This window comes from Canis aureus, chromosome 10, assembly GCF_053574225.1.
Source record: "Canis aureus isolate CA01 chromosome 10, VMU_Caureus_v.1.0, whole genome shotgun sequence".
NCBI lineage: Eukaryota > Metazoa > Chordata > Mammalia > Carnivora > Canidae > Canis > Canis aureus.
This window is the reverse complement of record NC_135620.1, coordinates 70,481,572-70,505,267: the sequence shown is the minus strand read 5'-3', so window position 1 is coordinate 70,505,267 and position 23,696 is coordinate 70,481,572. Positions and strand designations below refer to the sequence as shown.

General features: G+C 57.8%; 1 protein-coding gene across 3 annotated transcripts in view; it reads left to right on the top strand.

The window, feature by feature from the left end:
- Nucleotides 1-2,664: 2,664 nt before the first annotated feature.
- Nucleotides 2,665-23,696, top strand: part of AKNA (AT-hook transcription factor) — a 50,729-nt gene continuing 29,697 nt past the window's right edge. The window contains exons 1-5 of one of the 3 annotated variants that reach the window (XM_077913051.1): nucleotides 11,850-12,071; nucleotides 14,750-14,876; nucleotides 16,982-17,356; nucleotides 20,497-21,548; nucleotides 23,601-23,675. In XM_077913051.1, the coding sequence (XP_077769177.1) occupies nucleotides 17,095-17,356; nucleotides 20,497-21,548; nucleotides 23,601-23,675 (1,389 nt within the window). In that variant the 5' untranslated portion in view covers nucleotides 11,850-12,071; nucleotides 14,750-14,876; nucleotides 16,982-17,094. Of the gene's footprint in view, nucleotides 2,777-11,849; nucleotides 12,072-14,749; nucleotides 14,877-16,981; nucleotides 17,357-20,496; nucleotides 21,549-23,600; nucleotides 23,676-23,696 lie in introns of those variants that run through there. The other 2 variants (XM_077913052.1, XM_077913050.1) reach the window with 2 other exon arrangements.

The window sequence follows — 23,696 nt, the reverse complement described above, 5'->3', positions numbered from 1 at the left end:
GTGATAATCTGTTACAACAACCCCAGGAAACCAGTGCAGTGGGGATACTGCTACGTGCCTCTGATAGAGGCCAGGTGCTGTGCGTGGGCCCCAGCACCTGGCTCAGGCAGGCTCGGACTCAGCCCTGGATGACATCTGGACATCATCACTGTCCGGATGATGGCGGCAGTGAACCAAGGGCCTTCTGGCCTTAGAAACGCCACTCCCTTTGCATGAAAGTCCTCATGCACCTTGCTCTGAACCAAGAGATTTTCATCTATCACCAGCCCAGGGTGATTTTCAGGCCAGCCGCTGACCTGCTCTGTGAGCTCTGGGCAGGTTGTGACCTGGTGACGTCCCGTGCTTTGAACCAGCCATCTCTCCACTGGGTTGGTCCAACGCTGGGAGACAAGGAAGCTCCCAGCAGCTGCTGCCCACTGCCCCAAGTTTGAACTCTGGAAAAGTAGGACAAGAATGAGTTTCTGGAACTGTCATTTCTAGAATTCTTGGGCCTGACTCCGGGGCTGTGGCCCATTGGGTGTTAGGATCCCCCACCCAGGGAAATTTTAAACCATTTTTTTTAAAAGTTCCTTTGCCAGTGGGCTTAGAAAGGTCAAGGTTCTTGCCCAAAGTTGCATAAGCTGGTGGATGGTAGAGGCCAAATTTGGACCCATGGCTGCCTGGAGTCCACATTACAAAGTCAAGCACAAGCATGTATCCTGCTGTCTTCTGAAGGGACCCAATACCCTGGCTTAAGGCAACTTTGAATAATGGAGGACGGAGGGGTCAGAGGTCCACCCTGGTCGGATGTACCCAGGGGCCCTCACATCTTTGTTCATGATGCCAGAATTTGGGCAGGGGGTGGTGTGGGGCCGGTGCTGCTGGAGAATCCCCGGGTCTGCTGCTGGATGAAGAAGCCAGGAAGGGGGTGAGGTTTTGGCCTGAGCCAGGGCCTGCCCAAGCTAGTGCCGAGGTGGCCTTCAACTTACCTGGAGCTCCCTCTGCTTGGGAGAAAGCAGGGTGAGGGATAGAATAGCCCGATGGGAGGAGTACAAGGATAGAGAACAAGACACCGCTCAAGGGGTCCACACTTCAGAGTCTGACATCTGGAATCGAATTCCACTTCTACTATTTCCTGGCTGTGTGAGCTGGGAAAAGTTAACCTCTCTGAGCCTCAGTTTCACCATCTTTATTTATTTTTATTTTTATTTTCTTCTTCTTTTTTTTTTCTTCACCATCTTTAAATGGAGAGCATTGCCTTCGTCTGGCTTGTGGGTTATTATAAGGATTCGCTAAAATGTTTGCCACTGGCACAGAGTATGCTTTGAACAGAAGCAGCTGCTGTGATTATTACTGGGAGCAGGTAGGGAGCCTCAAATCCCTAGGGAACCGGGGAGAGCTTTTTAGAGAATTCGCTGCAACATAGCTGGATGCAGTGGTTGGATGCATTCCCCCCCCACCCCCACAGCAAAAGTCTCCGTCTTGGGCCCCATCAGCCCCCTTGTGAAATAGGGTTGGTGGAGGAGCTCTCTAAGCGAGTGCCACTGGTTTCTTTCCTCTGGGCTCCGCGCTTTGCTCATCCCCTGGTGAGGCTGACCTTAGGGATCCCATTTACCTGGAGTTCAGTGGCAGAACTGGGGCGGGAGCCGAGGTCACTGTGACACTTTACACCCCTTCCAGGCCAGCTCTCGGTGGACAGCGGATTGTTTCTGTCCTGGGCACGTTTTTGTCCGTCTGGAGACCTGGGTTTTCCTGTTTGCTCATGGTGGTTTGGACGAGAACCTACCTGGAAGGTGATGCCCAGGGCCACCCATCTCAGGGGAGAGGAGGGAGCATGGGAGGAGCTTACAACAGTTCTTGACACAGACAGAAGAGCTCAAGAAAAGTTTATTATTAAGATTCTCATTATGGGACGCCTGGGTGGCTCTGCAGTTGAGCACCTGCCTTCGGCTCAGGTCATGATCCCGGGGGGGTGCAGGGATGGAGTCCCGCATTGGGGAGCCTGCTTCTCCCTCTGCCTGTGTCTCTCTGCCTCTCTCTCTCTCTCTCTTTCATGAATGAATCAATAAAATTTTTTAAAAAGGTGGGGGGGCAGCCCGGGTGGCTCAGCGGTTTAGGCCTGCCTTTAGCCCAGGGCGTGACCCTGGAGACCCGGGATCGAGTCCCACATCAGGCTCCCTGCCTGTGTCCCTGCCTCTCTCTCTGTCTCTCATGCCTAAGTAAATAAAATCTTAAAAAAAAAAAAAAAAACCTGGGGCGCCTGGAGCATCTGCCTTTGGCTCAGGACGTGATCCCAGGTTTCTGGGATCAAGTCCCACATCAGGCTCCCCGCAGGGAGCCTGCTTGTCCCTCTGCCTGTGTCTCTGCCTCTCTCTCCGTGTCTCTCATGAATAAATAAAATCTTAAAAAAATAAAAATAAAAAATAAATTAAAAAAAGATTCTTGTTACTGCTCTGAAGCAGTCCGTGGGGGCTGCGAAAGCTGCGGTTGCTGCGACCCTGCACACGCGCGCCCGGAGCCCCGCGAATTCCCAGCTGGGAGCGCTGGAGCGCGGGGGGCGGAGCCCCAGCGCCGAGGGGGCGGAGCCCAGCGCCGAGGGGGCGGAGTCCCAGCTCCGGGGGGCGGGCCGCAGGAGGCCGCCTCGCCGCGATTGGCGGAGCCGCCCGAGGCCCCGCCTCCCGGGCCCGCCCCGCCCGTCACAGGCCGCCCCGGGGATTCAGCCCAGTGGCCGCCCCGCCCCGCGCGGGGATTGGCGGCCTTTGTTTGCCGCTCAAGTCCAGGAAACCCGCGGCGGCAGGTGAGGCGCGGGGGGGCGCTGCGGCGGGGCCGGGGCGGGCGGCGGCCCCTCGCCCGCCCTCAGTTTCCCGGTCGGGGGAATGGGGAGGGCGGCGGACGGCGCCCTGGGGCTGCGATCCCGGGGGCCGCGCCGCTTTCGGCCGCTCCCACGTGGGAAGCCCCGGCGCCCGGGAGCAGTCGGGGCGCGGCCCCCGGAGTGGGCGGGGGCGCCGGGCGGGCGCGGGGTGCGGTCCTCCCCCCGCCGGCTGCGTCCCCCCGGGCTGCGCTCGGCCTCAGTCTCCACCTCCGCACAATGGGGGCGTTGGCTTTCTCTCTCTCTCCAGCTGCGGCTGGGAGGGGAGGGGTCCCCGGGGAGCCCGGGGCTGGTCCTCGGCGGGGCCTCGGGCTGTGTTTGGGTTGCGGGTGTGGCCGGGTAGCTTGGTTACCCGGGAGGTGGGACTAACCAGTCCGGGATTTGTGCGAGGTCCGTTCACCCGGCAACTGCCCGCGTAGCCTGACGACTCGGAGCCGCGCACCCTCCCCGGACGCCTAACGCGAGTTTCTTTTCCTCTTTTTTGGCGGAGGGGGCGGGGGGAGGGCAAGGGCCCGCACGGGGGTGGGCAGCGCTGACGGGGCTGCGAGCTGGAACGGACTGAGAAATGGGGCCAGGCTGTCCGGGTGCACAGATGGGGAGACTGAGGCCCGCCCGGAGAAGGGGCGCGCAGCGGGGTGGCGCGGCTGCGCGGGGAGGCCCTTCCCTGCCCCTCGCCGCGGCTTTTGTGGGAAGACCCTGCGGGCTGGAGAGGATCCTTACCTGCGGCTCAGAGCTCCCAGCCATCAAGCTGCGAAGGAAAGAGGCTGACGGCAAACCCGGGCGGTTGCACAGAGAACTCAGGTTGCAGAGAAAAGAGACATTGTTTCTGTCCTTTAGAACTGAAGAGCCTGGAAACCGAAGCCTCAGGGCTGAGGTTAGACACCTGCAGGGACTAACCGAGACCCCCTTTTTTTTTTCTTATTTCCTTCCCCAGGCGCCGCCTCTGGCCTCTGGAGTTGGTGGGTTTTACTGGCTGGTGGTTTTGCGGTGTCAAGAAAGCAGCATCGCTGCCCATCTGTTTTGAGGGGGTCTAAGTGTGGCTCAGGGGGATGGACTCCGCGGTGTCTTGGGTTCTTGTTGAGTTTATTGTCCGGGGCCATCTCGGTGCTTCTGCAGGAGGGAAGAGGGCCCACGTGGGGCCTTCGCCTCCCCAAGTCCAGGGCTTTGCATTCGAAACACGTGTTGGGAGCCCTTCTTGCAAGGGGATTTCATCAGCTCCCACCAGTCCGGGGGGGCGCCCGGGGTTAGCCGGGAGCTGGGGGTGTTCCTGGGCACGGCCGCCGTCCTGCTGAGAGCGGGTTTTGGAAACTGGTGCCTCTGCCAAGGACATTTCAATTTACCCCCAGGGATGGGGCTGGGGGGCGGGGAGAAAGTATTTTTAAAGCCTCCAGCTGAATGACCCAGCAAATGCCAGGTTCTTTTTATGTTTCCTCAGTCCTGGGGAGTGGGACAGCTCCGGGGCCGGGGAGTTAGGAGCCCTTGGTTTGGATCCCGCGCCCAGCTTCCATTCTGAACACCTCAGTTTTCCCCTCGCTGAAATGGGCGCGGTGACAGCCACTCCGGTGTGGCTTCCAGGCCGAAGGGAGGTGGAATCATAGAAGGTCACATCCCACGTTTGGAGAGGAGGCGTCTCAGGCCCGGAGAAAGGGAGTCCCGACGCTCCGTGGGTACCAGTGCTGGGTTAGTGCTTGCGACAGTCTAGCTCCCTCGCCAAGGGTTTTACTGCAGTGACTGAGGTCCGGGAGGCCAGGAGCTTTTGTCGCCAGTCACCTTCCGGGTGCCCAGTACGGCACCCTGCACGTAGCGGACGTTTGGCGCATTGCTGTTGATCCAGATTCTAGAACTAGGTGCTCACATCATCGCCGTGAAGTGGGGGCTGTTACTGTCCTCATTGTAGAGACCTGAGAAGACTGAGGAGGTTCAGAGAGTTTAAGTCACCTGCCTGAGGTCACACAGCTTCTCACGGGGGTTAGTTAGTTGGTCCTTACTTTGAGGTGTGCAGGGGTGCGTCATGTTGGGAGAGCTGATTGTGTGCTTCTGTTTCCAGTGCTGTGCCAGCGGTAGCACACTGGGTAGCTTGAAATGGGCCATAATACGGGTATTTACACTATGGAACTCAGGCCACAAATCAAGCTTTTTCTTTCCTTTTTTCCTCCCCGAGAGCTGCATGTGACGCGTGTTGTGGGCTGGAAGGCCAGCATTGCTCTGCAGGGCAGCCAGGAGGTGGAGGGCTCCCGGCAGTGCAGGGGGCCCCAGGGGTGCCAGGCCAGAAGGCCCTCACCCTCCTGCAGCTTCCCCCGAAGTGTGGGATTTGGGGAAGGAAACCTTTGTGAGAGGAGGCCCCTAGGCTGTCACGTGAGTTGTGCAGTGCAGCAGCCGTCGGATGTGGGAGCGGGTCAGCCGGTCAGCGTGAGCCTGAGTTCCGGGCCAGAGTGTCTGGCCTTGAACCTGAAAGTGACAGCAGCCGTATTCTGTTCTGTAAGCAGGGAAAGGCTTGACCAGAACGATGCCCTGGGAAGATTTTTCCAGCAGGGTGTGTCCAAGCGATGGGAGGCCGCGCCAGGGGCGGGGAGACTGGGAAGAGGTACTGGCCGAGCTGGGGGCCAGGAGGAGGCCAACAGCGCCCCTCCTGTGTCTCCTGAGGCCCTCCCGGGTGCTAGGCCGTGTGAACACTTGGTCCCCTTACTTTACGGGCTCACCCCTGAGGAAGGTGTTGCCCTCCGTGCAGATGAGGATGCCAGCGGGCTTTAGAAGAGCCACCAGACCGGGACTAAGGCCTTTCTGTCCACACCCTTTACATTTTTCACTCCTGGGTCCCTCCTTCATTCCAGCGTCCAACCCAATTGCTGGCCCCGTGCCGGCCAAACTCCGGTTCCAATGTCAGGAGCCCCCCCTTGCTCCCAGGCCTGGTCCCCAGCCAGCCCCTAGACCCCCGCCAGCATTCCCTATTCTGGGGGAGAGGCTGGCGATCAGAGCCAGACAAGGACGCCCCGCTGGCAATCTTCTCGGAGTCTTGAGTCCACAGCCAAGGACCAAGGACCAGGCAGGGCCTCAGATCCTGGAGTCCCGGGACTGAGTCCCACGTCGGGTGCAGCCCCACCCAGGTAAAGGATTCATTTGGAGGGTAATGCTTGGCTTGTGGCTGCAGCTCCCACTCTGCCTGCGATGTGCTGTGTGACTATGGGCAAGTGGTTTAACCTCTCTGGGCCTTTCTTCATCTGTTGAATGCCTGATCATGAGGATCCAATCAGAGAGCACATGTCTTACCCCAGAATGTTAAGAGTGGCTAAGGCTGGGATCGCTTCCTTTCCCTTCTGTGATTTTCATATGTTCCCACGTGTTGCGTAATGGCTCGATGTGCAGAAAAAAGCACGTGGTATCAAAGTTCAAAAAGAGGAAGAGAGAAAGCGTGGGAAGGGAATTACAGAATGTCACAGAGTGTCAGTGCTCCGAAGGGCCTCAAAGGGCTCAGCCACCTTTCCCAACTTGCACAGGCAGGGAAACTGAGGCAGGGCACGTCCCAGGTCTCATCAGATCGAAGCACTGCCCAAATATGCAGTGGAGGCTTTTGTTTACTTTGCTTGTTGGTTTTCTTTCAGAATAGTAAATACTCGGCTCACAGTGTGGCTCAGTTGGCTAAACTGCGGACTCACGACTTCAGCTCAGGTCACGACCTCAGGGTCATGAGATCCAGCGCGTCGGGCTCCGAGCTCAGCTAGGTGTCAGCTTGGGATTCTGCTCGAGATTCCCTCTGCCCCACCCCCTCCTCACATGCTCACTCTTTCTCTCTCTCTCTCTCTCTCAAATAAATAAATAAAATCTTTCTAAAAAATCAGGATCTTTGAAAAAAAAGGAACAGGAAGTATTCATTTTACTATTTTTTGTATAGCAACTATGATTTTTCAAAAACCCATGGAAGGAAAGAGTACGCTTACCTTTTATTATACTACTTGCTTACTAATCACTGTAAACATTTAGGAGTGCCTCTTGCTCTCCCTTTTCCCTTCTTCCTTCAGTTTTCTCTTCCTCCCTATTTTACTGTTTTTTTTTTATAAAGATTTTATTTATTTATTCATGAGAGACACACAGAGAGAGAGAGAGAGGCAGAGACACAGGCAGAGGGAGAAGCGGGCTCCATGCAGGGAGCTGATATGGGACTCAATCCCGGGTCTCCAGGATCACGCCCTGGGCCGAAGGCAGGCGCTCAGCTGCTGAGCCACCCAGGCATCCCTGTAGGATTCCTTTTGAGTGGAAATATCATCATTTTTTTTCCACGATCCCCTATTATTGGACACTGGGATTGCTTTCGATCTTTTCACGTACTGCAAGCTTCAGTCGCAAATGATTAAGACCGTACTGTCTGGATTCAGACAGCTTGGTTCAAAGCCAGCTTCCTTTCCTGTGAAATGGGGATGCTAATTCCTGCCTCCTTGGATTGGCACGAGAATTAAATAAAGGACACCCGAATCCACGGAAAGGCCTTTACGTAATAGGTGCGTGATGAAGTTTTGCTGTTAGCAATGAATTCCTGGCACAAATTATGCATTTTTTTTGGGGGGGGGTGAACTCTTTTCACAAAGCGTGAATTGAAGAGTGTGGGTGTCTGTGTGTGTAGAGATGTGTGCATGTGTGTGTTTTCCTCCATATGGCCACATCCTCCTCATAACCCATGTCTTGATTGGCTGAGGAAGGCCTGCCTCCTCTCCTCCTTCACTATTAGGCAGTAGACACGGTGTCTATCTGGACTGGTGAACCCTGCGATCATTTGGGGGCCACAGGGAAAAGGGTCCCAGGGAAATGGCAGCATTTCTCTCCACTTGGGAGACCTCGCCATCCCCCTTTCTGTACGAGACCCAAAGCGAGGGCTGTGGCTGATACGAGGGAAGCTCTGGAGCCAGGAAAATTAGACCCGGTCCTGTGGGGAGCAGGCCATCTGGGTGTTTCACAGATCTGGCCAAAGTCATTTATTCATGAGCTCTGTGCCAGCTGGGCCGTGGGCCAGGACTTTATGTACATAGTCTCGTTTATCATCCCAATGATCCTGTGAAGTCACTCTTACTCCCTCATTTTACAGGAAAAGAATCTGGGGTTCAGAGAGGTTAAGCCGCTTGCCCAAGGCCACACAGCTTTCAAAGAGAAGCTGGAGGTCTCTGCCCACGAAGCACATGCTCCATAAACCCCTGTACCGTGCGGCCTCCCATCACCATGGCATGTCCACCTGTGTTGGCAGGCGGAATCAAAGAACCCAGAAGATCTAGTGCTAGAAGGTCGTTTCTGATAACCTCAGAGACGATCTCATTAAGCCCCACGGTTCCTAAGAGAAGGGAAGGCACTTGTTCAGTATCACTCAGGCTATATATACCCTGGGTGTCCAGTTCCCCCAGTTCTTCTTGGCTGGCTCCCCAAGTCCTCGCCTGCCACCCAGATTCCCTGTGGATTTTAACGACAGGGTAAATTCAGCAACTGGGGTTGGAAGAACTGGGTGACCTTCGGGAGGGTGTTCATTTCTTTCCCATGGAAGGGAGCCCCCGTGAATTCTGAAGGCACCAGCCGCTGCTTTACCCTGTGGAAAGCCTCGTGGTCCCACTGTAGCGTTTGGGGCACATGGTGCCAAAAAGCAGCAGTGCCCATCCGGGTCCCGGGCCGTGTCCTGGGCTGCCCCAGAAGTCTTGGGGGGAAGGCAGACCTACCTTCCACTCCGGTCACCATGCCGGGCCCTTAGGTGGGGCTCAGGAGGAGTGTGGAGGGCGGGCGGAGGGGATGGCTGAATGGTGGTGATGGGGGGGTCACGGTGCTGGGTCCTGCGGTCAGGCAGGCAGGGCTGTGTGGATGCGGCGTGCTGCTGCTACGAGTACTCGAGCCTGGCGGCCGGACGGTATTGTTGGGTGGCCAGGAGCTACTCACTTCCCCATCTCCGGGCCTCGGTTTCCTCACCTGTCAACCCCATCACACTCCTGTCCCACCCCTTCCCAAGGCTTTTCCGAAAAGCATCTAGTGCCAGGCCGAGAAAGCAGTTTAGAGAAGCCCCCGAAAGGCTGTGTGTGCAAGCAGAGCTCCATTATCAGGTTAGAACATTGGCTTGGTGGCTTGCCGCTCGCTGGTAATCAGCTCTACTCCCAGTCTCATCCTGCTCAGGTATTAATTATCTCTCAGTGTGAGCACCGAGCATGGTTGCTAAGAGGCAGAGCTGTGTGCTTCAATCTCCCCTGGCGCTCACCAGCTTTGTGGCTGCAGGCAAGTTGCTCGGGCTCCCGGGGCCTCTATTTACCCGCCTGTAAAATGGGGATGTCACGCCAGCCTGCCTGGGTTGTGGAGGCCACAGCCAGGTGCGGACGATCCGCTCGAGTCAGTAGGTCATCCCACGTGTATTTACTGTGCTTCTCCCGTGAGGCAGCAAGTCCTGCGCTGGGCACTGGGGATATGATGGCCAGTACTTCAGAGTTCCCGGTGCCAGAAAGAGACCTGAAGCCTAATTCCTAATCGATCCCGGAGGAGGGCACTTGGGACTGAGATCTACAGGTGGCCTGGGAGGTCCCAGGGAGAAGAGGTGGGATTGGGTGATGACGGGGAGCACCGTGCGGCTGTCCTGGGAACAGCAGGGAGGACGGAGAGTGGGGGAGAGGCTGGAGCAGCACCTTCTTGGGGTCTTTCTCAGAGCAGCGTGCAGGATCCCTGCTTGCAGGCTCCTGGTTTGGAAACTGTCCCTGTGGTGCATGTGAGGAACGGATTGGAGGGACCCAGAGCAGAGCTTCCCGGGAGAGGCTGTGGCAGGAGCACCCATCCGCGTGGGTGCAGACATGGGACAGGTTCTGGTGAGACTGAGGAGTCGATGATGGATTGTTTATGGGGCGTAAGGGAGAGGGACATGTCCCGAATGACCGTCGGTTCTGGCTTGCGCACCTGGGCAAGGGGTGGGCCAAACTAGGGAGGGGTGGGTTTGGAGGGTGGCGATGTCATGAGGTCACCTGGGGACACGTTGCTTCGGTTAAGTAGGATTTGGCCTGTGGGTGGAGTTGGGTGCCTGGAGGGGCACAGCAGGAGCAGCGACAGGGAGGAGGGTTGGTAAGGCTTGGGGGGCAGGGGGCAAGGCGATGCTCGGAGGCTCTCTTCCTTGGTGTTAGGCGCCTGCCCCTAAGATGGGTTTGGGGTTATCCGGGGGCCGTGGGGCGGGCCTGGCGGCGGCAGCCACCTGCCATTGATGGGTTGTTGGCGGTGCTGCCTGGGTTAATGACCAGGGAGGGTGGGAGAGTGAGTGACAGGCCGTCAGGGGAGCCCGCCCCTCGCACAATGGCCCACATGGTCGCCAGAGCTGGCAGGGAGGGGCCTCATTAGGGTTTGGCTCTGCTCCACGCAGCCAGAGCCCCGCCACCCAGATGTGGGGAGGAGGCAGGGAGGGGAGGGGAGGGGAGGGGAGGGCTGGCCTGACTGCTGCGATGAGGGCACCTGGTTGTGGCCCTGGCTTTGCCAGATACTCACAGCCTGACCCTGAGAGGGTCTGTTCGCTCACTCGTGCGTGTTCCAGGCCCCCAGCTCGGACGCCGTGGCCCGTGCGGTGGCACCTCCTTCTCCCTGCGTCACTGGTGAAGAAACAGGCTTAGAGCCCCGAAGCCTCCAGGGTCACAGAGCTGGCAAGAGGTGGGGCCGGCACAGGAAGCCAGGTCTACACGGACTCGGGATCTATTTTCCTCTCCTACATGGTGGTTCCCAAACCTGGCTGCTCCTCGAATTGCCCGGAGGGCTTTTTGGACAAAGCCGAGGCCAGAGTTTTTCCATTCTCTTTTTGTTTCCTGAATCAGAACCCCTGGATCCTCGGCAGGGCTGGCTGAGGACTCACAGAGATGGGGGGACCAGGCCCTGAGCCTGCCCCCCTGCCCCCGCCCCTGCTCCTGCCCCTTGGCTCCCTCTGCTCTGGGTGCACAGCCTGCTGTTCTCAGGGAAAGCCCAGCAGCCTCCCACCTTGCCCTTTGCACCTGCCCTTCCAGAAGCCTCTGCTGCGGGCCCTCCCTGTGGCTTGCTCCTGCCTCTCTCCTCCTTTGGTCCCTTGTTGGGATGTCACCTTCCCTCAGAGATCTTCCTGGCCGACCCCACACCCTCCTCTCCAGCCTGCTACTCTCTCAGATTCTCCCCCTGGGCCATGTATCCCAGCCCACCTGGGACGCTCTAGAGTTGCTGATGTCCAGAGACTGGTTCTGTTGGTCCGGGTTAGCCTCAGGCATCAGGATCGTGGATCAGCCTTGTCCAAACCTCTCTCCACGTTTGTCTTACCATCTTGTGTTTCTGTGGAGTGGAGCTAGGACTCGGCCTCTCGTGTGCCTTGCCGTGTTCCCAGCCCCGTGATGAGCACCCAGCAGGCGGTAGGAGCTGGGCGAGGACCCGTCGAATGAACGAGATGGGGAAGAGGGAAGCTGGGGGAAAGGCAGCTTGCCCTCTGGTAGGTCCTGGGCGCACAGCAGGAGAAATTCAGCTCCCCGGTCAGTCACCCACCGCCAGTGCCACCTACAGAAGCCAGGGGTGAGGACCGCGGGTGGGGCGGCAGGGATGGCCGCAGCCTCTCTGAGGTGTGAAGCTGCACGCAGGAGGATGGGAGAGAAAAGTCCGAGCTGGAAGGGTGCTGAGCGAGCGTGCAGGCTGGGCTCCCATTGTACGGATGGGGGTACCAAGGCCTGGGGAGGGAGGGAGCCTCAGCCCAGGCCATGCCCTGGAGGGGAGAGGCTGCAGAAGAAGCTCCCAGAAGGTGGAAGCCGCTGGAGGCCTCCTTCCAGGCTCAGCACGCTGTGTGACCTTGGCCAAGCCTCTGACCTTCTCTGGACGTCAGTCAGTACTTTGGCCCCGATGGGCCCGATCCCTGGATCCCTGACCTTGGGGGTCTGTGCTGCGAGTCCTTCCCCCTTCCCGGGGCAGCGAGACCCGCGGAGGGCCTGCAAGGGGTTAAGCTCCTCCTGCTGACTCGCACTCTGCGCAGACAAACCCCCTCCTTCTGACAAACACTTGTAGGAAATCAGGCTGGGCGCTTCCTGCCCAGGCGAGGCGGCCTCAGCCGCAGCAGGGGCGGGGAGAGGTGGGGAGCGATGCTTGTCTGCGAGCTGCTGCTCCGGCTGGCAGAGCGGCCTGGAGGCGGGCCAGGGCGCCATGGAGGCAGGGGGCTCCCCAGGTTCGGAACAAAGACCTCTCAGGCAGGTCCCCTGAGCCTGGGCCTGCAGGCCGGTGCTGGAGCCCGAGAGAGGTAAGGGGGTGAGGCGGGCGGGGCAGGCCGCCTTCCCTCTGGACGGGCCAGGCGCGGGCTCTCCGGACCGGCAGGGCAGCTGGACCAGCCCAGCCAGGAAGTCACAGCTGCCGCAGCTGTTCCTACTTCTCTGGCAGCTTAGGGAGCCGGCCCGCGGGGCCTGGGTCGGTTTTCGGGGGATCTCGTCAAGCTCCCGAGTGCTGGATCCCAGTCCGAGCTCCCCATCTGATGTCTGCGACCCTGGACACGAGCCGGTCCCTCTCTGTGCCCGGGGCGGCCCCATCGGCACTTGGAGAGTTAGTCCTGGGGCTGCTACGGGGTCTCAAAGATGATGCTCGGATCGGGGAGCTGGCCAGGAGGCAGCGGGGGTCCCCACTAACGAGCCTCCCCTCCGCCGCCGCATGTAAGGGCCCAGAGAGGGGCAGACACGGCGACTCCGCAGGCTCGTGTCCCCAGAAGCCGGGCTCCTCGCCTTTCTCCTCCTCGGCCTCTGATGTTGGAGGGAGCTGGGGGCAGGAGGGGGCCATCTGGACGGGAGAGCACTGGGGCTTCCTCAAGGCACTAGTTTTTGGCGGGAACCCCTCGAGAACAGGAGGTCTGTGGCCTGCCAGCTGTGCAGGGAGGGCAGCCGAGTTGGGGGCTCTGAGCTCAGCCTTTTTGGAGGGGCCCAGTCACTCGCTACGAGGAGTCTTCCTTCCCCTTCACTCCCGGCGCCCCCTACCCTCACCCCCAGCCCAGGTCTGATGGTTTCAGAGTCCCGGTCCGGTCCCTGGGTTTGAAGGTCTGAATCCGCTGCACTTCCTGTCTGCAAGGTGTGGTGACAGCCCGCCACCCGTCTACGACTGCTTCCCCATCTGGGAGGTGTCAGGCCGAGGTGGGAGCAGGGAGGGGGCGCCCCGTGCAGCTTCAGAAGGCCTGGGGAGGCCGAGGTAGGTGCATGGCTGCAGCTGGCCCAGGAGAACCTGAGAGATTGAGCTGCAAAGACGAGGGTCCTCAGCTTTGGAGCGGCTGAAGGGGCAGAGAAGGAAGCCCTGTGGGGGTGGCCGGCCCACTCGGGACCTGGAGAAGGAGATCAGACCAGAAGGGGCTTCGTGGACCCTCGGGCAGGGGTGAGGAGAGAGGAGGACAGCGGAGGAGAGAGGAGCCATAGGGAAGGAGGAGGGAGTGGCCGGTGCTTCCCCGGGAGGCTGGCTTCTGCAAGGCGGGCAGGGCCTGCACCTGACAGCCCTGCGCCTGTGGGGGATTTCACACTCACAGAGCCTTTTAGGGTTCAGCCCCCAGTTGGTATGGCTGGGGCTTCCACCCAGCCCCACCGCCTTTCCGGAGCAGCCCTGTGTGCCTCACAGATGGCTTGTGGCTGCCATTCGAGCACCTTTCCCCGCAGCTCTCTGCCAAGTTCTGTTCATACTTTCAGACCTCTGGGCCATCACCTATGCTGTTCCCTCGGCCTGGAATGCCCTTCCCCGTTCTTCGCCCCCACATCCTCTTTGCCCAGCTTAATGCTTCCTTCATCAATAACCCTCTGTATGGTTACCCACCCCACCCCACCCCGAATCGAAACTTTGGAACACTTGGGCTCATGTCAGTAGTCCCTGTGTCTCCTAGAGTGCTTGGCACACAGCAGAAGGTCATGGGTTTTTTAAAGTTGGCTTGCACCCACTGGGTGTTCAGTGTGGGTCTCTATAGTGGGTCCTCTATAGTGGGTCCTCAGGAGTGGGGAGGGAGTTAACAGCTCCGAAGCTGTTGCCCTCAGGAGCCACAGTCACCCAGGAACCCCAGAGGTCGTTCAGCAACCACCCAGTGCACCCTCACGGGCAGTAACTCCTTGCAGAAGCTGGGGCAGGCGGTGCTCCCCCCCTTTTACAGGGAGGGGAGGTTCCGCTCGGCCGTTGACGATGAAGCAACAGCACCAGACCTGCAGCCTGGTCTCCACCCCAGCGACTTCTCTGTGGGCCGCCCAGCGAGGCATGTCCTCATCCCAGCCCGAGGCTGGCACGTGGTTGGCACCTGAATGTGTTTGTCAACTGACCCTCTGACTGGCCGGCTGGCCGGGCCCGGGCTCCATGGCACTAGGGGCCAAGGCTTGCGTGGCAGCCAGAGGCCTTGCTCAGGAGAGGCTCACGGGTTTCAGGGCCTGGGGAGCATGTGCACAACTGCGGCCAGTGACCGCAGCTCCCTCTGCTCTGATGTGCAGCTGCCCCTGGTCGCAGCGAGTTTCAGCGAGGACTGAGTCATCCCAGGAGACAGGATGTTCCTCTTTGTACACCCCTGTGATTGGACAGCCGGCTGTGCCCCATGGCTAGAAAAAGCCCCTTTAAAAAGTCAAAAAACCACATGCCTCGCCAGCCACCCAGAAGTTGCCGCCAGATTTCGGGAAGAGAAAGAGCAATGGCCCTCAGCACCTCCAACACCCCCCGAGTAGCAGGGGCCAGAAGGCCTAGTCCATCCCCAAAGGGTGGCCTTGCCTGGGGTGGCCCCTGAAATGCAGATTCCTGTGCCCTATCCCAGGGCCACTGAGTCCGGCTCTCATTGGGTCAACCTAGGACTCTGCATTCTTAGAGAATTCTCAAGCACAGTCAAGCTAAAGGCCCGCTGGCAGGGATTCCCGAGGGGAGTACAGGCCCCCGGAGATACGGTATGGGAAGCAAGGGTTAGAGCTTCTCTGTTTTTTTTTAAAGGTTTTATTTACTCACGAGGGACCCAGAGAGAGAAGCAGAAACACAGGCAGAGGGAGAAGCAGGCTCCGTGCAGGGAGCCCGATGCGGGACTTGATCCAGGACCCTGGGGTCACACCCCGAGCCAAAGGTAGATGCTCAACTGCTCAGCCACCCAGGCATCCCTAGAGCTTCTCTTTAAAAGATTGATTTAATATTGCATCTTTTTTTAAAAAAAAATTTTATGTTATTTTTCCTAATACATCAGTATGAGGATATGTACCTGTAAAGGTACTGAGAGGGAGAGAGCGCATGAGAGCAAATATACTTTCCTGATGTGTCTTGTGATAGATAATTGGAGATGCCTGGCCCAAACTAATAGTTTCAGGTCTTGCTCTGTCACTGACGAGCTGGGTGATCTTGGCCAAGTCACCTTTCCAGGCCGCACTTCAGTTTTCTCTTCTGAAAAATACTGTGCCTGTGACCTACTCGCCTGCTCAGGATGAGGGCAGAGGGAGGACGCCTGGCTCAGTGCACACAGCATATGTGGTGGCGGGGGTAGGTGGGGGTCGTGGGGAGTCCCGCGGGGTCATCTGGAGGCAATTCTGGGGGGAGAGAGGCCCCTGAGCCCTGGTGCAGGAGCAGGGGTGGCAGCCAGAGGCCGTACGGTGTGGTTCCCTCCCTGTCCCTGCCCCAGCCCCGGGAAGGCTGCAGCCTCTCTTGTGAGGCACCGTTCCCCGGGGAGCTTTCTGTCCAGAAATAGCTGCCTGCTGACTTTTCTCCACCGTGTAAATCAAGGCTCTGAGCAAGACCCAAGTGCTCACGAAGCTGCAGGGACACAGACCTGCCCGTCCTCCAGGGAGGCCTGGGATTAGACACCATCATCTAAGGGAAGAGCCCCGGCCTAGGCTGTGAGGTGACCTTTCACCCCAGCCTTGTGGGTGGCTTCGGGTGCGGGCCCTGTGCTCTCTGGGCCTCAGTTTTCACACCTGTAGAGTGGGGCTTTTGCATGAGCTGCCCTGGAGCTAGGCAGGTGGGACCATCGGCTGGGTGCTTGCAGGGTGGGTGGGAAAGAAACAGGAGATGAGAGAGCGGGAAGGGAAAGAGGGAGAGGAGGAGAGGATGGAAGGAAGGAGCAGCCCCGCCAGCCGTCCTGCTCTGCCACAGGCCCCTCTGCAGCCAGACTCCGTCTTCTGGCTCCTTCTCCCCAACCAGTCACAGAGGAACTTCTAAGCAGCCCCTGTGCTGTGCTGTCCTGAGCGGGGGCTGCACTGACTGGGACCCGAGAGGCCCTCCTGGATCTGGCCGTCCCCCTCCTTGCCCCCACCCGTATCTCGTTCCAAAACATTTTCATCACCCCGAAAGGAAGCCTCATACCCGCGAAGCAGCCCCTCCCCATCTCGCCCTCCCCTGCCCCCCGGAACTGCCAGCCTGCTTTCCGTCTCTATGGATTTACCTATTCTGGATATTTCGTGGAAATGGAATCCTACGTGTGGCCTTCGGCGCCTGGCTTCTTTCACTTCGCCGAATGTTGGCAGGCTCACCCTCCGGGTGGCGTGTGCCAGCACTTCTTCCCCCTTGGCCCGCCGAGCGGCGCTAGGTCGTGCGTGTGCACCACACGGTGCTGCTCCACTCACCCGTGGATCGACATCTGGGCCCTTTCCATCTCCCGCTATTGTGAATAGCGCTGCTCTGGACGTGCGGGTACGCCTACCGGTTTGAGTACCTGTTTTCAATTATTTGGAGTCCTGGAATGTTCTTTTCACCCCCCTCGCAGTCCGCGTTCTTCAGGCCCGAGAGGGGGTCAGGGAAGGTTTCCCGGAGGAAGCGGCTTCTGGGCTAAGTCTTGCCTGCATCCCGGTCCTGCTCACCTTGATTTGTAGTTGCTGCCTGTTTGTCCGCTTCCGCCTGGGCTCTCGGTTCTCAGGGGGGCAGGGCCGCTGTCCCCGCACCCATGCCTGGGGCCTGGCCCACCGTGGCCACCGCTAGCGCACAGGCACGTCTTGCCAGTGTGCTGGCCTCTGGCTCCTGACCCTGTATCTCGACTGATTTATGAAAGCCTTGAGGGAGAAGAGGAGTCATCCGTCATCCTCCTGGTTTCTCTAAAGAGAAGGAAGGTGGCGTGACTGGCCGGGGTCACGGGCTTCAAGGGGCTGGAGCTGGGGCTGCCTGCTGCCAGCGTTCCTGTCGGGGAGCCGCTGTGAAGCAGGGAGGGGGCTGGACGAGTGATGCTGTCCCTTGGCTGTGTCCCCCCAGGCTGCAGGCAGGATGGCTGGTACTGAGAGGAGCTGGCGGTGACTCGGGTACCCACGGTGGCAGCTCCGTCTCCTGAAGATGAAGTGGCCCAGGTGAAGCGCAGGCTGGGCCCAATGGCCAGCTCCCGGACGGAGGTGCGCTGGGCCCAGCTGGGCCTGGGGAGGGGGCCCCATCGGCGACGCTGGGCCTGGCCCGAAGAGGAAAAGGATGGCGACGGGAGCGGGGGAGAAGAGGGGCCCTTTCCCAGGGCCACCAGCCCCGAGCTCCTGGACGACTTCCGGCTGGCGCAGCAGCGCCTGCAGCCGCTGGAGTGGGACCCGGGCCCGCAGCCTGCAGAACGCCAGGATTCCGCATCGGGAGAGTCTGCGGGCGAGGGTGAGACTGACCCCCCAGCCCCACCCCCGGGGGACCCGAACATGCCACCTTCCGGTGGGAGGTGGGGAATGGAGGGTGTTTGGGTGATTTTTTAAAAAAAATTAAAATGCATAAAACCTATAATTTAAAAATTTCAAAGATTTGAATTACACAGGTAGTAATGTTCATTGCAGAAAGATCAGCAAATAGAAGCAAAAAGAGGAAAATGACTTATTATCCAGATAACTGCTCTTTTCCATATGTATGTATGCAAATGTAATATGCATTTGGAACAGTGCTCTGCAATAATGATAGGGTAACCTGCTTTCTTTTGTGACTTAATAGACGTGAACGTCTTTCCAGCTCATCATGTGTCCCTCCACAAGTCATTCCTAATGCATGCAAAGCAATTCCAGGGGGTGGATGTTTTGTGATTTGGGGACCAATCTCTTGCTGGGCACTTAGGTGGTTTCTAGTTTTTGCTGTTATAAATAATGCAGAGATGAAGATCAGTGCACACGTGATTTGATAATAACCTTGGTCATTTGAAATGCTTGGTCCCGGGGTTACGACCATTGTTAAGATTTTTTTTTTTTTAAAGCCCAATTAACGATGACAATGCTGCCATCCTTTGTTTTCTAAAATGAGTGCTTCCTTTGCATGGAGACCAGCTTAGACTAAATTCCTAGTTTTGCCGAGAAGTCCCCGTCTCTGAATCTTGGTTTCCCCATCTGTGAAACGGAAGCAGTGATGCCTCTGAGAATAGCACGAGCTTGTGATGTGGTGCTGGTTGCACTCCCAGCGTGAACGAAACGCCCGGACTCAGGATTCTGTGAATCAGGCAGGCCCCTGTGGCTGGAGGCAGATTGTGGGGGCTGCTTCAAGTGGGGTTTTCCCAGTCAGGAGCCACTTCCAACCCGAAGGGAAAGGTCACTGGCGTTCACTGGGAGGAAAGGGCAGAGGCAGCTCTTCCTAAGGTCACATAGTAACCCCTTGCTATGACATAATAGCCGCTGCTGTGTCCTTTGCCCTTCCTGTGTGCCAGGCGCAGGGCTGAGCATGGAGCAAGCCATGTCTCCTTCCCTCCTCCCCACCTCCTCCCCACTGGAATGAGCTTCCAGTCCAAGTAAGGGCTGCCAGAGAGGTCAGCCACTTGCCCATGGCCCCCAGGAAGGGATCAGAGGAGTCACGATGGAACCCAGGACTCCCTGGCTCCAAAGCCTGCTTTTCTCACGCCCCCTGCATGACCCCCCATGATCGGGGACGGAATAGCAGAGACTAACTCGCTGGGACCTTGGTACTAAGTCCACGATTACTGTGAGCCACTGCATAATCTTCGGCAAGTTACTTAACCTCTCTGGCCTTCACATGTGCTGCTGTAAACAAGAGACACTTGCTGAAGGGGATTTTAAGGAGTTGAAGGATGTAGAGGTGCCCGGGGAAAGGCCACGGGGGAGCAGAGAGTAATAAAGGGTTATGACAAAGGTGTATCTGCCCAGAGCGCAGGGTCTGTGTTTTATGAAACTTTGGGTCTATCCCAGAGGCTGAGACAAGTTCTAGGACAAAAAAGGTGCTCAATAAACCTTGACTGCATGGAGGATGCATAGTTGCATGCATGAATGGGTGGGTGGGTAATGGATGGGTGAGTGGGTGGGTGGAGAGGTGGACAGATGGGAGACTGGGTAATGGATAGATGAGTGGGTGGTGGACGGGTGGATGGATAGATGGAGGAGTGGATGGATAGATGGATGGCTGGGAGGATAAGTAGATGGTTTAAAGGGGGATAGATAGAGGAAGGGAGAGATGGGTGGATGGACGGGTGGATGGATAGACGGGTGAGTGGGTACTGGATGGGTAGGTGGATAGATGTTTGAAAGGATGGATGGTTGGGCCAATGGGTGAATGAATGACGGATGGGTAAGTGGTTGGGAGGATAGTGAATGGATGGGATGGACAGATGGATGGTGGATAGATGGCTGAGTGGGTGCTGGATGGGTGGATGGATAGATGGATGGCTAGGAGGATTAGTAGGTGGGTGGATAGGTGGACAGAGGAAGGGAGAGATGGGTGGATGGATGGATGGGTGGATAGATGGGTGAGTGGGTGCTGGGTGGGTAAGTGGTTGGCAGGATAGTGAATGGATGGGTGGATGGATATGTTTTGACCACATCATCCTCCCTCCCTCCCTCCCTTCTTTCCTTCTTTCCATTCAGTCAACAAATATTGAGCATCTACTCTGCAAATACAATAGTAAACAAGAACAGAGGTGTCCTTGCCCCCAAGGAGATCACAGTGCGGTGGGGGAGAAAAATACTAATGAAATGATCGTGTAAATACCTGAAAAACCGGAGCTGTGATAAGTGTTCCAAAGTAGAAGTATTCAGCCCTATGAAAACCTATAAAAGGGAGAATCTGACCCAGTTAGGGAGATCTGAGATTTCCCTGATGAGGTCAAGGTTGAGCTAATGCCTGAAGGACAGTTAGGAGTTAGTTAACTAGGCAAAAGGAAGGAGGGAGGAGCCTGGCAGAGAGATCAGCATGGGCAAAGGCCCTGTGGTTGGAGCAATGTGGCATGGTTAGAGCAGGGAAGGGGGGGGACCATAGGAGAGAGATGGATCAGGAAAGCTGATGGGGGGTAGAGACAGGGATCTTAGGACCATACTCTGTCCTGGGAACAGCAAGATTTTGCTGAGTCTTCAGAGGAAAGATGAGGGTGAGGATAAGGAGATTGTTACGTGGCTACTGCAGGGGTCCAGGCAAGAGAGGATGTTGACCAGCATAAAGGTCGTGTGGGATTAAGAGTACTAGGGGGGTTTGAGAGGTCTGTAGGAAGTGATCGTGACAGGATCAGGGTCCGAATAGACTATGGGGATGAGGGGGACAGATGGCCAAGGTGCTGCCCAAGCTTCCGGCTTGTGCAACTGGATGGGGTGGTGTTTCCATTTGCTGAGACAGGAAATACTGAAGGGACAGCGGGGTTTGGGGATCAGGATTGAGGGACCGGAGACAACTAGAAGAGGTGATAGGTGAGTACCTGGCCACATGGGGGGGACCAGTGGGATTCTTGCCATCATGAAAGCCCAGCGGGGTGAAATGACTCTGGGAATGTTACACAGCGAGTCCAGAGCTGGTACATCCTAAGCAGTGACCTGTCTTTCCAGAGTTTGAAGCAGAGGATGTGGACAGCCCAGAAAGTTCCATCGTGCCTCTCAGCTGGTTCCCTCAGCAGGATCCTCAACTGGCCGTGACTGAAGAGGAACCGGATGAGGCCCCCGAAGGTCCGGAGGTGGAGGAAGCTGGAGAGAGCTCCCCAAGACTGGAGCATGAGACTGGTCTCAGCTCAGGGGGCAATGGAAACACCAGCCCCGGGGCTCTGGGGTGGGGTCAGGACACAGGCCGTGTGGCCGCTGGCAAGCAAGCCGGTGGAGACAAACTTCCAGAACATTCTGAGGTCAACCCAGCTATTGACCTCAGCTCTGCAAGGTCCTGGAGCAGTGGGACCGTGAGCCTTGACCAGCCCAATGACAGCCTCGAATCTACCTGGGAAGGGGAAACTGATGCCCCCCAGCCCGCCGCCCCGGCAGAAACTTTACCACGGAGCTCCAGCCACCACCGGCTACACGCAAACCCCAGAACCGGAGGCAGTGTTGCTTTGGCAACGCCCACGGAATTCCAGGACTCCTCGGTACCCCAGGCCCAGAGCCTCCAGCGTCCGGCCGGTAAGTGGAGAGAAAGTACCAGCCCTCACCTGGAGGACCATGCTTGGAAACGGACACGGACGTCACCCAAGCCACTCCCTTCTCGGTTCACCGGCTCCATCAGCCCCCTGAATCCACCCAGGCCAGCCCGGCAAGACAGGCTGCCGCCCCGGCAGGGGGCCACTCTGGCTGGCCACTCGGCTGCCGATGCCTCCAAGTACGGGCGGGGGCAGCTGAACTACCCACTCCCCGATTTCTCCAAGGTGGGACCGCGGGTGAGGTTCCCCAAAGATGAGAGCTACCACCCCCCCAAGGCCAAGAGCCACGGCAGGCAGCCTCAGGGCCCTGCCAGGCCTCTGATCTTCAAGTCACCTGCTGAGATTGTGCGGGAGGTACTGCTGAGCAGCGGCGAAGCCTGCCCGGCCAAGGACCCACCTCCTGCCCACCCCATCACCAGGGTGCCCCAAGAATTTCAGACACCCGAACAAGCCACCGAGCTGGTCCATCAGCTCCAGGTAAGCTGGACTCACGTCTCTAGGCATGTCACCAAGGCACCTGCCGGCCCCGGTTTGCGGAGGTTTGGGTTTGAGGCGGTTTGGGTAGGAGGTCTTAGGACTGGGCCAGGAATCCCCCGCTGGTAGATGGTTGTTAGGAAGATAGTTCTAAGCCCTTTGCTCAGAAAGAGCAGTGCTGGGGCAGCCCCGGTGGCTCAGCGGTTTAGCACCCGCCTTCAGCCCAGGGCCTGGTCCTGGAGACCCAGGATCGAGTCCCACGTCGGGCTCCCTGCATGGAGCCTGCTTCTCCCTCTGCCTGTGTCTCTGCCTCTCTCTCTGCATCTCTCTGTGTCTCTCATTAATAAATAAATAAAATCTTAAAAAAAAAAAAAGTAGTGCTTGCAGCCATGCCACAAGGATAGTCCGCGCTTTTGTTGGTTTTTAACTTCTGCTGTGAGAAATTCAGAACATACATAACACAGAACATGGTATAATGAACCCCCAAGTACCAGCCATGGGGTTCCACCCATGTACCTGCTGCTCAGCCCCCAGCAACCGTCTTCACTCAAGGCCTCGCCTCTTCTCCTACTCACCTTATTGGAATATTTTGAGGCAAATTTTCAGGCATCAAATCATTTTCCCCAGAAGCATTTGAGTGTGTATGTGTGATGATAAGGACTCCATCTGAAGCGTCACGATACCATGAGCGTGCCTGAGAGCCAGCACCAGTTCCTTAATACTGTCCATACCCGGCCCGTTATCTCCGCTCGTGTATTCTGATTGGTTCGAACCATGGTCCAAACACAGCTCACCTATTGCATGTGAGCAATGTGACTTTCAAGTCTCCCCTGTCCCCATTTTTTTTCCAAATCTCTTTCTTCCTTATAATTTTTTTAAAAGATTTTATTTATTTATTCATGAGAGACACAGAGAGAGAGAGAGAGGGGGGCAGAGACCCAGGCAGAGGGAGAAGCAGGCTCCATGCAGGGAGCCCGACGTGGGACTCGATCCCGGGTCTCCAGGATCACGCCCTGGGCCGAAGGCAGGTGCTAAACTGCTGAGCCACCCGGGCGGCCCATCTTCCTTATAATTTATTTGTTGAGGAAACCAGTTCTGTCCTGCAGAGTCTCCCACATTCTGGAGTTTGCCGACACGCCGTCTCCTATCTCTTCCCAAGCTCCCCTGCCCTCTCCTTGTCCCATTTATCGTCGGCCTAGAGCTAGAAGCTTTGTGGGCTTGCAGCCATCTGTTTATTTCCCCATTTCCCCCTCCAGGCCACGAGCTCCACGCGGGTAGGGTATTTTTTTGGCAAGAGCACGTCACAGGTGGCTCGTTGAAGAGGCACCTGCTGCTTGCTCGCCTCTCATTTTGTGATGTCAGTGGCCACCGGTGGCCGTGGCCGTGACCCAGTCCTCCCTTTGGGGGTGGCAGAGTGGTAGTAACCGAATGCCACCATTCCTTCTTGCTGGAAATCTTCTATAAAGTAAAGATTTCCGTCAGCAGCTATTTGGTTACTGGGGTCTTGTTCATGTGGGAAACACAGGAGAAGTGCTCGCTTCCGTCCTAGTTCCCAGTTCTCAGAGCTGTCTTCCTCGACATCCCTCAAAGGTGACCGGGTGCCTTTGTTTTTGCCTTTCCCGTGTCGCGACTTGTTTGGGGAAGCCGTTCAGTTTTGTTTAGGGCAAGCAGTGACCCCGGGTACACGCGACTGTGCTCTCCGAGCCTTCTACGGGACCCTCGGAGGACTTATTCTATCTCCCATTAAAAAAAAAAAAAAAAAACCACCTACGAAGCCCAGGCTCGTCCAGCGCTGGGGGTAGAGGCGGGGAAGAGTCATGGGCCTCGGCCCGCAGCGCCGACAGGTTTGCAGGGAAGAGGCCGGAGGGGCAGGTGCGGCCCCCGGGACGGGGCCCCCACCCCGATTCACCGTCAGCCGAGCTAGCAGGCTGTCCTGCCGCCTCTCCCACTCGGACCTTGGCCCCGTCGCGGGGCGTGTGCTGCTTGCGAGCCTGGGTGGGGGGCCCTCCCGGCGAGGGCGTGGGCGCGTGACGTGTCGGCCTCCCTCTCCCGCAGGAGGACTACCACAAGCTCCTCACCAAGTACGCCGAGGCCGAGAACACCATCGACCAGCTGCGCCTTGGCGCCAAGGTACGGGCTGCGTAGGGCGGA